Source organism: Colletotrichum tamarilloi, assembly GCF_030869305.1.
Source record: "Colletotrichum tamarilloi strain Tom-12 chromosome Unknown Scaffold_38.1, whole genome shotgun sequence".
NCBI lineage: Eukaryota > Fungi > Ascomycota > Sordariomycetes > Glomerellales > Glomerellaceae > Colletotrichum > Colletotrichum tamarilloi.
In genome coordinates, this window is record NW_026849421.1 from 29,641 (window position 1) to 43,927 (window position 14,287).

The window sequence follows — 14,287 nt, forward strand, 5'->3', positions numbered from 1 at the left end:
TTAGAATTATTAAAAAAAAGAATCCTAATTTTATTAATAACGAATACCTCTAAACGGTACTTAAATATTATAATAATACTATAGGGCTTAATAAGCTTATATTAACGCTATTAGTATTTAGAATATATCTAAGAATAACTTTAACTTTATTACTATTACTAAATATAAATTAACGAGCCTAAGTAATTAAAAAAATAATATAAGTATTATATAAAGTAAGTATAAAAAAGTAAATTAATAAGGTAACTACTATATATAATAGGCCTAATATAGGGGCTAATTTAAATATATTTTTAAATTTCAATATACGAGTTTAGTACGAAATTACTTAGTAATAGGCTAGGCTATATAAATTAATTTCTATAAACGAGCGGTTTTATATAATTATAAAACCCCCCGATAGAGTAATCCGCCGGGGCCGTACCGTATATTACGTATTAAAAAAAACTAAGTATATTACGCTCTATACCTAACTACTAATTAAAATTAACTAACTTAACCGTTATCTTCCTTTTATTAATAGCTCCTAACCTTCTACTACCCGCTTATAGGGCGAGCTTTACTTATTTTAATACGTACAGAACCTCTTAGTACTAGCCTATATAAATAGCTAGGTCTAATATAATCTATTTTTTTATATAAGTATTATCGTTACCTAGGGTGTCCTATAAGAGCTATTTAAAGTACTAGCTTATTATCCTAACTTTATATATCTCTAGCCCGTTTATTATAATTATTATAATTAAGCTAGTATCGATATACTAAATTTTAGTATTTATACTAGCCTAGCTATTTATAGTACTTAATATTACCTAACTAAATTCCGTATTATTAAAAAGTATTTTATTGCTTCTTAAGTATACTTATATTAGCTATAATAGCTATAGCGTCGAGCTAGCTAAGGGCGCCTAGCCTAAGAGGGGCAGACTTATTAACGGGTATCTTTAAGTTCTTATCGAGGTAGTATTTTAACTAGCTAACCTCTTAATTAATTATTTAACTAGCTATTTAAGTAGTAGTTTATATATTAATAGGTTTATTTAGTAGATTTACTTAGTAAATTTATTTAGTAAATTTATTTAATAAATTTATTTAGTAGATTTATTTAGTTTAAATAGAGAGTAGCTTTAGGTAATATTAGAAGCGATAAGGATAAAAAGAATCTTTACGAGCTTTAAAAAGTAATAAATATTAGCTTATTTAGCCCTTTTTTTAAAAACCTCTACGTTATTATTAAAGTTTAGAACCTCTATAGTTAAGGGCCGCTTTTAACTATTATAACTAATTATTACGGCCGACTATTATAGCTAATTATTACGGCCGACCTCTATTATAAACCTTTTTAGCTAGCGCTATTATATAAATATATTACTTAGCTTATTATTAATAAGTAGCTAAAGAGGGTAGCTTACTTATCCCAAATTAAATAGCGGTTTTTATATTAAAATTATTATATTACGTTAAGCGCGTACTTAGGATATATTACGCATATTATATAATTAAAAAATATACTATATTATATAATTTTTTTTAAAAGCGTAATTTTATTAAAGTCGATCTTTTATACTTATAAAGCTAAAAGAAAACCACTATATATAATTATAAAAAATCGTAACTAGTTACTCAAAGTATTAATTATAATAATTAAACTATATTATATAGATCTTATTAAAATAATTTTTAATTTATAAAAAAAAGAAGAGCTAGGGGAAATAGTATAACCTATAATAAAAGTATAAGAAATTATCCTTAATAAAATCGTTATAGTAATACTAATAAACGATAAGGGAGAGGAAATTATTAAAAGGGTATTAATATTATTAATAAGACGTTATAAAAGACTACGATAGTAAGCCTTAACGTAGTAATTTATTATTAGTAACGAAGTATTTAATACTTTTTTATTACGACTTAATACGTATAATAAGACTAGGGCCTCGCCCTATAGGACTTACGGCGGCTATTATATTATATATATAAAAGTACGGACCTAAAGTAACTCCTCTTAGAATAAAAGAACTATAAATAAGTTATATAATTATAATTATATGATAAAATAAAAAACGGATATTTATAAATAAGTAAAACGGACGATTATAAATAAGTAAAACGGACGATTATAAATAAGTAAAACGGACGACCGTTTAGTAAATAGTTAGATAATAGTAAATAAGAATATTATAAAAGATATATTTAAAAATAAGATTTATATATAGTATAAACTTAAGCTAGGCTTAAGAATAAACTTCTTATAGCTTTTTTAGTAATTAACTTAGTATTAGATTTTTTAATTATTTTTAACTATTTTTATTAAGAACCTTTTTTAATAAAACTACGATTAATTACTAAAGCCTTATTTATTTTATAACTTATAGATATAGCTTTAAAAAAGCTATTTATAATTACAATACTACTTACTTAGTACTCGTAACTTTAATTTTTATTAATATACTTATTATAACTAGCTAGTTATAATATTTTAATTACTTCTATTTAGTAAGTTAACCCTATAAAATTTATTAAGTAGTAAAATAAATAATAATATTTTTTAAAACCCTAAGTACCCCTTTATTTAATTCTAAGCAACTTATTAACTTAGTTAATAAGCTAGTTAAGGTCGAGGATAATAAAATACTTAATATTACTTATAACTCCGATAGTAATATAATTTTTAAAAAAAATAAACTATAAAAAAATACGACGTATTATTAAAAAAAGTAATAAATAAAATAAAAAACTCGCGGAGCTTTTTAATAATAACTCCGCTTAAATAGCTATAACTTTAACTAAAAATAATAAAAATATCGCCGCTCTCTAAAATATAATTAATAAAGCTATAATTAACTTAAAAATTAAAAAAAAAAAAGTAAACGACTTAAAATAAAAAATTAAAACCTTCTAAGCCGCTATTAATATTATTAAAACTCTTATAAATAAATAAAAAAAACTTAAACTTAATATACTTATTATTTTTAATAGAACTACTAAGTATTTTAAGGGATTTTTAATTTAAATTAAAACTTACTAAACGTTTTATACTACTAACTTCTATAATAAAATTAAATAAGTTATTTACGTAATAACCTTTTTTAAAAAACGAGCTTTAAAATAGTTCGAACCTTTTTAAAAAGAATTTCTTAATAATAATAACTACTTACCCTATTATAAAAAAAAACTACGAATATTTTTAATAATATAATAAGATTCTAAAACGCTCTTAAATCCCTATTTTATGACTTTAATAAAAAATAATAAGCTAAAAAAAACTTAGCTAATTTTTAATAAACTAAGTTTACCTCGTATTATATTACTAAGTTTAAAAAACTTATAATATAACTCGATTTTATTAAAAAAACCCGTATTTTTTTGTTTTATTAAAGATTAAAAAATAAAGTTAAGGATAAACTTAGTAAAATAAAAATACTAATAAAATTCCTACGGTATATTAAACTTATTATTAAGATCGATACTTAATTATATAAATAATATAAAAAAAAGAGAGAAGTACGACGCCCTTAAGCTAACTCTAATAAAAAATACTAAAACTATAATAAACTACTAAATAATTATTAAAATAACCCGAGAAACTAGTAATAATAAAGTACGTTTTATAAATAATATAAAGGACTTATAAACTTTAATATTACTAAACATAAAGAACTATAATAAAAAAAGAACTTTAAATATTATAACTACGATAAGCTAGGATATATAGTTAAAAACTATTAATAACCTAAGTATATTTAATACTAACTTATTTTAAAAAAACGAGCTAATATTGTAAATAAAGAAGTCCCTTATAAATAACTCTCGTAAATAGCTTATTATAATAATAGCTACTTTACTTACTAAAATAATAAAAAATAAATAAAATAGTACTTAAAATAACTAAAGAATATAAAATAATTCGGATATAATATTATACTACTTCTTATTAAAACCTTAGTAATAATAATAAAAAAAAAATACCCGCTTATTAACTTTATATTTTTAAAATAAATAATATTAAATATATTATTATACTCTCTTAGATTTATAAGAATATAAAAGAAAAAGCTAAAATAGACCCCATTATAAAAGATATATTTTACTTTTTTAAAAAACGAATTAAGTAAAAACTCCTAGTTAGTATAAAAAAATAACTTTTTAAACTTAAAAAAAGAGGACCTAATACTAAAAAAATAATAAATAGCCTCGTCTATATAGTATAATAAAACCGTATAAACTAAAAATAATTTACTAAATTTAAAAAAGGATTTAAATTAAATAAAATCCTAACTAAGTCTATTTATATAATATAAAAAGTAAACGGTAATAGAAAATTTATTTATAAAATTAAAGAGTAGCTCGAAGACCTCTTATATAAAAATAAAATCGAAGTACTTAAAAAACTAACTCTTAATTTCGGAATTATAAAAAAAGGAAAAATTAACTTTAATTTTAAAAAAAAAGAAAATATTAATATAAGAACTAGTTCTTTTTATTTTAATAAAATAAAATTACTTTATAATTTAGATAAACTTCGTAACGTTACTTAATAACGTACTTAGATAGAGATTAATTATAAAGTACTACTTAGTATTAATAATATTAGTTTTAAAGAGGATAACGACGAATTATAATATAAATATATTTATTTATTTAAAAATAACTAAACTATTTAGCTCTATAAAACTAAAAAACGTAAAAAGGTTATAATAACTTCTTATATAAATAAAGACTATTCTTTATTTAATTCCGAAAACCCTTTTTATAAGGAATTATTTTAAATAGAATACTTAGATAATAAATATTTCTAATACCTCGTATATAAATAAAATAGCCGTTTTTATTTATAAAGACGCGATAATAAACTTATTAAAAATATTTATATAAAAAACTAACTACTTAACTAGATATTACTAAGTTTTAATAATAATAATAAAATAATATTTAGTTTAGACCCTAGCTTTTTTATAAAATACCTTAATAATAAGTATATAAAATAAGAAGATTATAAATATAATTAATATTAAGTCTACTATATTAAAAAAACTAAGGTATAAAGGGAATAATAAAAACTATATAAATAAAGTACTTAATAAAAAAAGCGTATATTAAAAAACTAAAAAAGCTAATTATAAAAAAACGACGAGAGGCGAGGATAAAAAAAGAGTTTTTATATATAATTAAATAATATAACAACGTATACTTATAAGTTAACTTTAATATTTATAAACGAGGATTAAACGCTATTATTAATAGTAGCGTATAAGAAACTTATATTTTACTAAAAATAGTAAATAAACTTAACTTACTATAGGTATAAAAAGATAACTTATATTAATTATAAATAGTAAAAAGAAAACGAGTTAACTATAATTATGGATATATTAATTAGAAGATTATATACCTCTCGACGTATATTAATAACTAGTAAAAATAACTATAATATAATATTACGGAGATTAAAAATATTAATATTATTCTAGGAATCTTATAATTACGAAAATATAATTTATAGATAAATTAGACTACTAGCTAAGTTCTCTAAAAAAATCTAGTTACTAAATAACTTAAAAAAAAAAAAGGGTTTAAACGGATTTCTAATAACTCCTAAAAAATAAAAATAAATATAATATATAGTTTTTATTAAAATAGTAAAAAGCTCTAGGAAGTTTATATATAATATTAATAATTAAGGATTATAACGACTCTAAACTATACTTAAAGAGTACTAAATATATATAAAACTATTTATAAAACCTAAAGAAATAGGATTACTAAAACATAGTAATTAAAATATAAAAATCGAATTTAAAAAAAGAATATAACCTAAGTTCTATTTAATATACTTAATAAACTAAGAAGAATAAGAGTATCTTAATAAATATATTAATAAAAAACTCGAAAAGGGATATATTTAACTATTAAACTTTTTTATAAGATTCTTATTATTCTTTATATTAAAAAAGGGCGGGAAATTAAGACTTATTATTAATTATAGGAAACTTAATAAAATTATAAAAAAGAATTATTACCCTTTATTACTTATTACTAAGCTTAAAAATCTATTTTATAAAGCTAATTAGTTTATTATTATAAATCTTAAGGAAGTATTTAATTAGATTCGAATTAAAAAAGGAGACGAATAGAAAACGGTATTTCGAACTTATAAAGGACTTTTTAAGTACCTCGTTATACCCTTTAAATTTACTAATACTCTAATAACTTTTTAAATAATAGTTAATTATATACTCTAAGAGTATATTAATATCTTTATTATTATTTATATTAATAACGTTCTTATTTTCTCTCCTAATTTCGAAATATATAAAAAGTATATTTATATAGTATTTTAAAAACTCTAAAATACTAAACTATATACTAAACCCTCTAAATATAAGTTCTATATATAAAAAATAGACTTTTTTAAATATATTATTATATTAAAATAAATCTATATATAAATATTAAAAATAGAAGTAATTAGGGACTAGCTTATATTATAAAACGTTAAGGATATATAAGAATTCTTAGAATTCGTTAATTTTTATTAATAATTCCTTAAAGACTATATTAATATAATTAAACTTCTTAATAACTTAATATAAAAAGATACCCTATTTATTTAGGACCTTAAGTATAAAGAAGTATTTATTAAAATTAAGAATATAGTCGTTTTTAAACTAGTTATTATAATCTTAGATCCCTAAAAACCTTTTAAAATTAAAACTAATATTTTAAACTTTACTATAAGAGCGGTCCTAGGATAATAAAATAAGTAAAAAAAGCTTTATTTATATTATTTTTATTCTAAAGCATTTTATAAAATAAAATTAAATTAATAAATCTATAATAAAAAACTAATAGTAATTATTAAAATATTTTAAAAATAGAGATTATAGTTATTTAAAACTAAATATAAAATTATAGTTTATATAAATTATAAAAACTTTATAAACTTTATAATAAATAAAAACCTAAATAAATAATAAGTTAAATAGAGCGAATTCTTATTAAAATATAATTTCTAAATTATTTATTAGAAAAGTTTAAAAAATAATAGAGCGGATGCTCTTAATAAAAAACTTAACTACGAAGTTATAGTCTTTAAAAAAATATAAGTTATTTTTAAATAAGAAAAGGATAGTAGCTTTATATTAATTACGAAGCTTTTTATAATAATTAAGAGGATTAATATTAACTTAACTAGAAGGATAACTCCTAAGCTTATTATAAAAATTTATAATATACCGGTATATAATTACTAAGGAGTTATTAAAACGTAAAAATAGATTTATTAATATTATAATAAATCTATTATACGTACTAAAATTATAGAAATAATTAAAAACTACGCAATTTATAAAAAAAGTAAAAATAGCTTATATAAGCTTTATAAAGAGCTATAGCTATTATAACTATTAATAAAAATATAATATTTAATTATATAAGACTTTATTATTAAATTACTAAAGTTTAAAAAACTATTTATTAAAGTATAGTATAATAGTATCTTAGTTATAATTAACCGACTTACTAAGTTTACGTACTTTATTCTTTATAAAGAATTAAGTATTATAAAAAACCTAGTATATATATTTACTAAGGCTATACTTTTAAACTACGATTTATTAAAAACAATTATTTTTAATAAAAATAAGCTATTTATTTTAAAATTTTAGAAATCTCTAATTTTATAACTTAATATAGATTATAAACTATCGACGTTATTTTATTTATAAACCGATAAATAAATAAAAAAGATTAACTAGATCTTCGAAATATACCTCTGTTATTATATAAACTATAACTAGGATAATTAAGTAATATTTTTATTAATAACCTAGTTCGTATATAATAATATAGTTAATAAAAGTATAAGAAAATCCCCGTTTTATTTTAATTATAAATTCTAATTAATAATATATAAAAAAGTATAATAAGGATTATAAGCTATAAAAGCTATAGTAAATATAAGTAAACTTAAAGAAATTTATAAATAAGCCTTACTAAACCTCGAGTTTATATAATAATATATAAAAAAGAACGTAAATAGATTAAAAATTAGAAGACTATTTTTAGAAAAGGGGGATAATACTTATCTTTTTTATTATAATATTAAAATAAAATAACTAAATAATAAATTAGATTATAAAAAACTTAGACCTTTCGAAATTATTAAAAAAGTCTTACTAATTAATTACGAATTAAAATTATTAAATATAATACGATACTACCCTATTTTTTATATTTTATTACTTAAGCTTATATTAAGAGGTTTATATATAAAATATTATATTATTATTAAACTAAACTAATTAAAATATAAAATTAAATAAATTATTAACTATAGAATAAAGGATAATAAAAAAGAATACTTTATTAAATAAAAAAACTATAAATATAAGGAAAATATATAAGAACTTATTACGAACCTCTAGAACTCTTAATAACTTTTTAAAAAGTATTAAAATTAAAATTAAATTTAGAACTCTTAGTTATTATAGCGTCCTAATTAATAATTTTAAAAATATTATTAGCCTATATTTTACGAGCTACTAAAAAAGTATTTTTAAAATCTTTAAGAAACTCCTCTAATATAATTCGACTCTTTTTAAATACTATTCGCTTTTAAAAATAAAAACGCTCTAACTTAGATAATAACTTATTTAACTTAGCTTAAGCTTATTAATAAGCCTTAGTTTTTTTTTATAACTCCGTAGCTCTTTTTTAAAACCGTAACTCTTTTACATCTTTTTTATAATTAAAATAATTAAATTCTATTACTAACTAATTAATTATACCTAGTTAAAAATTAAGATTTAATAAATAGAAACGTAATACTTATAAGTATAAATAATATTAGTAAATATATCGTACAAAATACTTAAATAATAATATATTTCATAAACTTCGGAATTAAAAAGAACTAAATAATAGACCCCTTATAAGCGATAATTTAAATAAAGTATTATTTTTATACTTTTATTAAAAAAATAAATAATACGTAATAATTTATAACAAGACGTAGCTATTAAAAATTTCGATTTTTTAATTTAACCTAATATCGTATTAGTATATTTTAAAAAAAAAATACTTAATAACTCCCTAATTTAGGAATAGATAACTTATTTATAGGCCTAGAAAACTAGACTTTTAAGAGGGGAAGCTAATATTACGACCTAATATATATAATAAGACTAGGGCCTTATTTTATAAGACTTATAGTAGCTATTATATTATATATATAAAAGTACGGACCTAGGGTAACTCCTCTTAAAATAAAAAAACTATAAATAAGTTATATAACTACGATTATATAATAAAATAAGGAACGGACGCTCGTAAATAAGTAAGATAAACTATTATAAATAAGTAAAATAGATAACTATTTAGTAAATAATTAAGTAATAATAAATAAGAATATTATAAAAGATATATTTAAAAATAAAACTTATATATAATATAAACTTAAGCTAGGCTTAAGGATAAACTTTTTATAGCTTTTTAGTAATTAACTTAATATTAGATCTTTTAATTATTTTTAGCTATTTTTACTAAAAACCTTTTTTAATAAGACTATAATTAATTATTAAAGCCTTATTTATTTTATAATTTATAAATATAGCTTTAGAGAAGCTATTTATAACTACGATACTACTTATTTAGTACTCGTAGCCTTAACTTTTATTAATATACTTATTATAACTAGCTAGCCGTAACATTTTTATATAATAAAAAAAAAAGCTAATTTCGAATTAATAATTAAATTACGTAAAAAAAGTATTATTATAACTATTAAAAAGTCGTATAAAAGATTAGATCTTATTAAAATAAATACTCTATATAATCGAGGGGTTTATTAATTTATTTTCTATAACCCCGAGAAATATAAAAGTTTTTATATATTTAAATTACGAATAGTACGTAAAATTAAAAAAAAAAAGATACCTTAACTATATAAAAAATCTAAGTATATAATTTAGGGGTATAAAAATATTAAAAAAGTAATACTATTTACCTAATTATTTATAATATAGTACTATAGCTAACGATTAATAATAGTACTAATAGTATTATTATAAAAAAAGAGATACGAGATTTAGAGCTATAATATTACTTAGGCCTATACTTAATCGGCTATAGGGTTTATAAAAAAAATCCTAGCTTATTTATTAAAAAAAATAGTTAGTAAGTACTTAGAAAGTACGATTATTAAAGTGCTTAAATTACTATATAGGCTCGTAAAATTAAGTACTTATTAATAAGCTATATACTACGATTTTTATATTAATTAATTATTAATAATTATATTTATATATAACCCGTATTTATTAATCTTTAAATATAAAAAAAACTAATTTAAAATTATTAAAATATAAACCGATAATATATTAGGCCTATTTAATATTAACTTTATAAAAAAGGAGGATAAGGAGCTTTAAAAAGCGGGCTTCGTAACTAAGTTAAAAGAGGTCCTTATAATAAATAACTTATTAATATTTAATAATAAGATTTTTATAATTAAAAAAGAAACCGTTATTTTTTAATAAAAAAAGTAAAATAAAAAAATTACCCTTATTAACCCAAATATAATTAATATTAAAAAGTAATATAAGGCTAAGCTCGTATAAAAAATATATATTATAAATATATATTAGTTTAAAATAATTTTTAATTATATTAAAATAGTATAAGTTATAAATTTAAATAAACGAAATATCGAGGTACTTAATAAGCGATTTTAATAATAATAAACGAACTTTAATCGAGGCCTCGTTTATTACTTAATTAACCTCGTTATTAATAAGCTCTATATCTTTGTTAATAAGTTATTTATAAATAATAATAACCTTATTTTATAATTAAAATATATTATTATCTTAGTTAATAAGAGTATAAAAAAGAGCGAATTTATTATATATAATAATATAGTTTACTACTTATTAACTAAAAGTAAGTAAATAACGAGAAGTATACTAATATTAGAAATTTATAATATAATTAACGGCGTTAACCTTATTTATATAATTTTAATAATGCTAAAGAGGATTATTAATTAACTTAATTTTTTATTAATTTTAATAGTTATTTATACTAATTTTTATTTATTATATAAATATCTTATTAAATTAAGAATAATAAAAAAAAAGAGGCTTATAATTAATATTATAGCCCTTAGGTAATTATATAAAAAATACGAGATTTTCGAAATTTATTAAATAAATAATAACGATAACTTTACTAATACTTTTATAAAAATAGTACTTAATAAGGGGTTAAAGTAATTTATAAATAATAAAAAAGTTAATATATAAATAAAGGAATAAGTTATATAAAAAGAATAAAAAAAAGGGAGAAAAGGAGACGACTTAATAAACGGGCCCGAGGTTAAATTATATTTTTAATTATAATAAGTAAATTAATAAAAAAAAAAGTTAATATTAAATTAAAAATCTAATTTAATAGTAGTATATAGCTAACTATATAGGGGCTAATTAGGGGCCTTATTTATAATTATTATAACTAGCTTAACTTATAGTTAGAACCTCCTTTTTATACTTACGTAAAAATTTATATAATTTAATTAATCTCTTTGTTAACCCACGGTTCGAACTAAGTACCCTGTAATAGGGATACTAATAGTATTATATCGGTCTGCGTCTGCTGTCTCTCCGAGCCATTCTGCTATCTGTGCAGCTAGACCAATTCCGTGCACAAGGTAGGCGTCGGCAACCAGGAACTTGTTTGTTTGTGAGGCAGCTGGATCCCAGGGCGGGGCAAGGGGATCGAGCCAGTCACCGAATTGAAAGGTTGAACGATCCCACAGCCCAGTGGAATCACGCCTAACACCGTCACCAAGCCAAAGTTTGACGCCTGGCCAGTGTTCGCAGAGAAGGTCTCGATCGCCAAAGGCTTGAAAGATATTGTATGGGTGGATGACAGCTACGTCACCCCAAATGGCGGTCGGTGGATATCCGTTGGCTGTCCATCCCTGAGGGACATGAGGTATGAGGACGGGAGGAATTCCTTAGCATGCTAGTCAGTTATTAATCAAACAAGCCAACCATTATGCCCTCTTACCTCCAGCATCAGCCTGCTCAGCGTTCACGTCCTTCATCCATCCTTTCCAGAAACCGGAGGTGTCGTAAAGGAAAACACTTGTCGGCCCGAATGCGGTGACATCTCCAGTCCACCCTAATCTCTCGTCTCTTTGTGGACAATCTGTGGGAATGCTCATGAAGTTGCCCTTCATAGACCATAAGGCGTTTTCGTGCAGCCTATTGAGCTTATCATTGCTGCTCCTGAAGTATCCAGTTCTTGCTAGGTCGGTGTGAACTACCACGGCTGAGACGCTGTTGCTATCGAGCGACGTTTCCTGAGGCCATCCTTCGACTTGGACGTACCGGAATCCATGATATGTGAACTTGGGCTCCCATGTCAGCTCGCCCTCGCCGTTCAAAGTGATGTAGTCTGTCTGGAGAGCGCCTCGAAGAGGACGCGTCCCAATTTCGCCGTTTTCGAGAACCTCTGCGTGCGTGAGCTTGATTGTTGTCCCACTCGGCCCATCGACTTTAATCTTCAGCCACCCAACGAGATTCTGTCCAAAGTCGAGCAAGGTAGCGCCCTTGGGGCTGGAGGTGACGCTCTTTAGAGTGACTTCTTCGATGCGACGTATTCCAGGACCGTCAGCATGAACTAGATGGCTCGGGCCAAGAGTCGGCCGGACACCTTTCCAAGCACTTTGGTTCTCGAAGCCGGGTGACGACCACCCCTTCTGCACGAGACGCGAGTCAAAGGATTCACCGACATAGATCGAGGAGGAATAAGTAGGAGCTTCGGTAGACATCCAAGTCTCGTCGGTGCCGATGTACTGGATCGTTCCGTTCTTGAAGCTGATCTTGAGTAAAGACTTCAGTCCGAGATCCTCACCGTAGACATTGTTGATTCCGCCGCCCCATGTGAGTCGGCCCGAGAACCAACCTTCCCCGATGGTCACGCCAATGGCGTTATCGCCTGCTTTCAGAAAACTCGTGATATCGTACGTGTCATAAACATGGCGATGCGCGTATGACTGCCAACCGGGAGCGAGAACATAATCCCCAACGCGCTGTCCGTTGAGCTCTGCTTCGTATATACCGAGAGCGGTGATGTAGAGTCGCGCCGATTGAACTTCACTATCGATAGGGAAGTCTTTCCTAAAGAGTGCCGGATGCTGTGTGGTATTACGATCCGCCCTCTTATCCGGCGTCGTTATTGTGAGCGCGCCTTGCCAAGACTCTGGTGAAAGTAAACCGGTTTCAACAGTAACGGACTTTGACCAGGAAGTCTCCGGCTGGCCATTGTGCCCATATGCCTTAGCACGTACGGAGGCAGATTCACCTTCGCTCAGCTGAACAGTAGGCCATGGGACGAATACGGAGTCAGCAGATTCGACGTGGAAGACTTCGGTTATACCTTGTTTCGTAACCTCAAGATCGTACCCGAGTTGAGTCCAATTAGCGGCGTCGCCTTCAAATCGCCAGGATATCCGGGGCGTAGTTTGGTGTATACCCAACGCGGAGCGATGTTGCTCGAACTGTAGATCAAAGATACTGACAGACATGGTGTCAGGTGAGGTATGAGAAAGGTGAATGAGTGGCGGGAGATGAAGGAGTAAGCGATAATAGTTGCAACTGCTTGACTACATCCATTTATACTTTGCTTCCTGTCAATTTGAGTCGATATGATCGGGTGAATATGATAGTCTCTAGGTGCTCCCCGCATTTATGTCGGCTTAGATAGGGACGAGAACTACCGCCCTGGCATCATTGCTAGTAGCTCATTATATGATCGATGCCTTTTGGATCGTATTCGAATTCTATGCGAACTCCAGAGCGATGTTTAGGCAGGACTTTCATGCGGGGAAGGTTCTGGACTACACGTGGGTAAACCAAGGATTTACTCAAAGTCAATAACGCCGAAGATAGGGTGAAATGTTGCTGAGGAAGGGAACGTGGAATTGAATACGAAGTATTGAGCTAGCCCAGGTAAAATGGGGGAAACGCGCCGTTGTTCAAGCTGCTGCGAATGTACAGGTGAGGCAACAACTCGCCGAAACGTAACTCAAGGGGCTATTCCACAGCTCGAGAGTCCGCTTGGATTAACGTTAATGCTACAGGGGGTCTTCGCCTTTCTTGAGGACTAAAAGCGCTATAATAGGTATAAGCGGAATGGTCGAACCTGGCCAAGACGTCGAGGAGGTATTTTCGGGAACTAGACCTATGGCATCACAGCATTTCCGGTAAGAAGATTGCGACAC

The 14,287-nt window shown here is 24.8% G+C and overlaps 1 protein-coding gene across 1 annotated transcript; it reads right to left on the minus strand.

Annotated features, from left to right (window-relative positions):
- Window positions 1-1,703: 1,703 nt before the first annotated feature.
- Window positions 1,704-13,591, minus strand: CTAM01_09502 (uncharacterized protein; the record flags this gene model as incomplete). The annotated part of the gene is made up of 3 exons (XM_060525521.1): window positions 1,704-1,722; window positions 11,610-12,015; window positions 12,070-13,591. 3 exons carry the CDS (start codon window positions 13,589-13,591, stop codon window positions 1,704-1,706), a joined length of 1,947 nt encoding a protein of 648 aa, XP_060379767.1.
- Window positions 13,592-14,287: the final 696 nt, after the last annotated feature.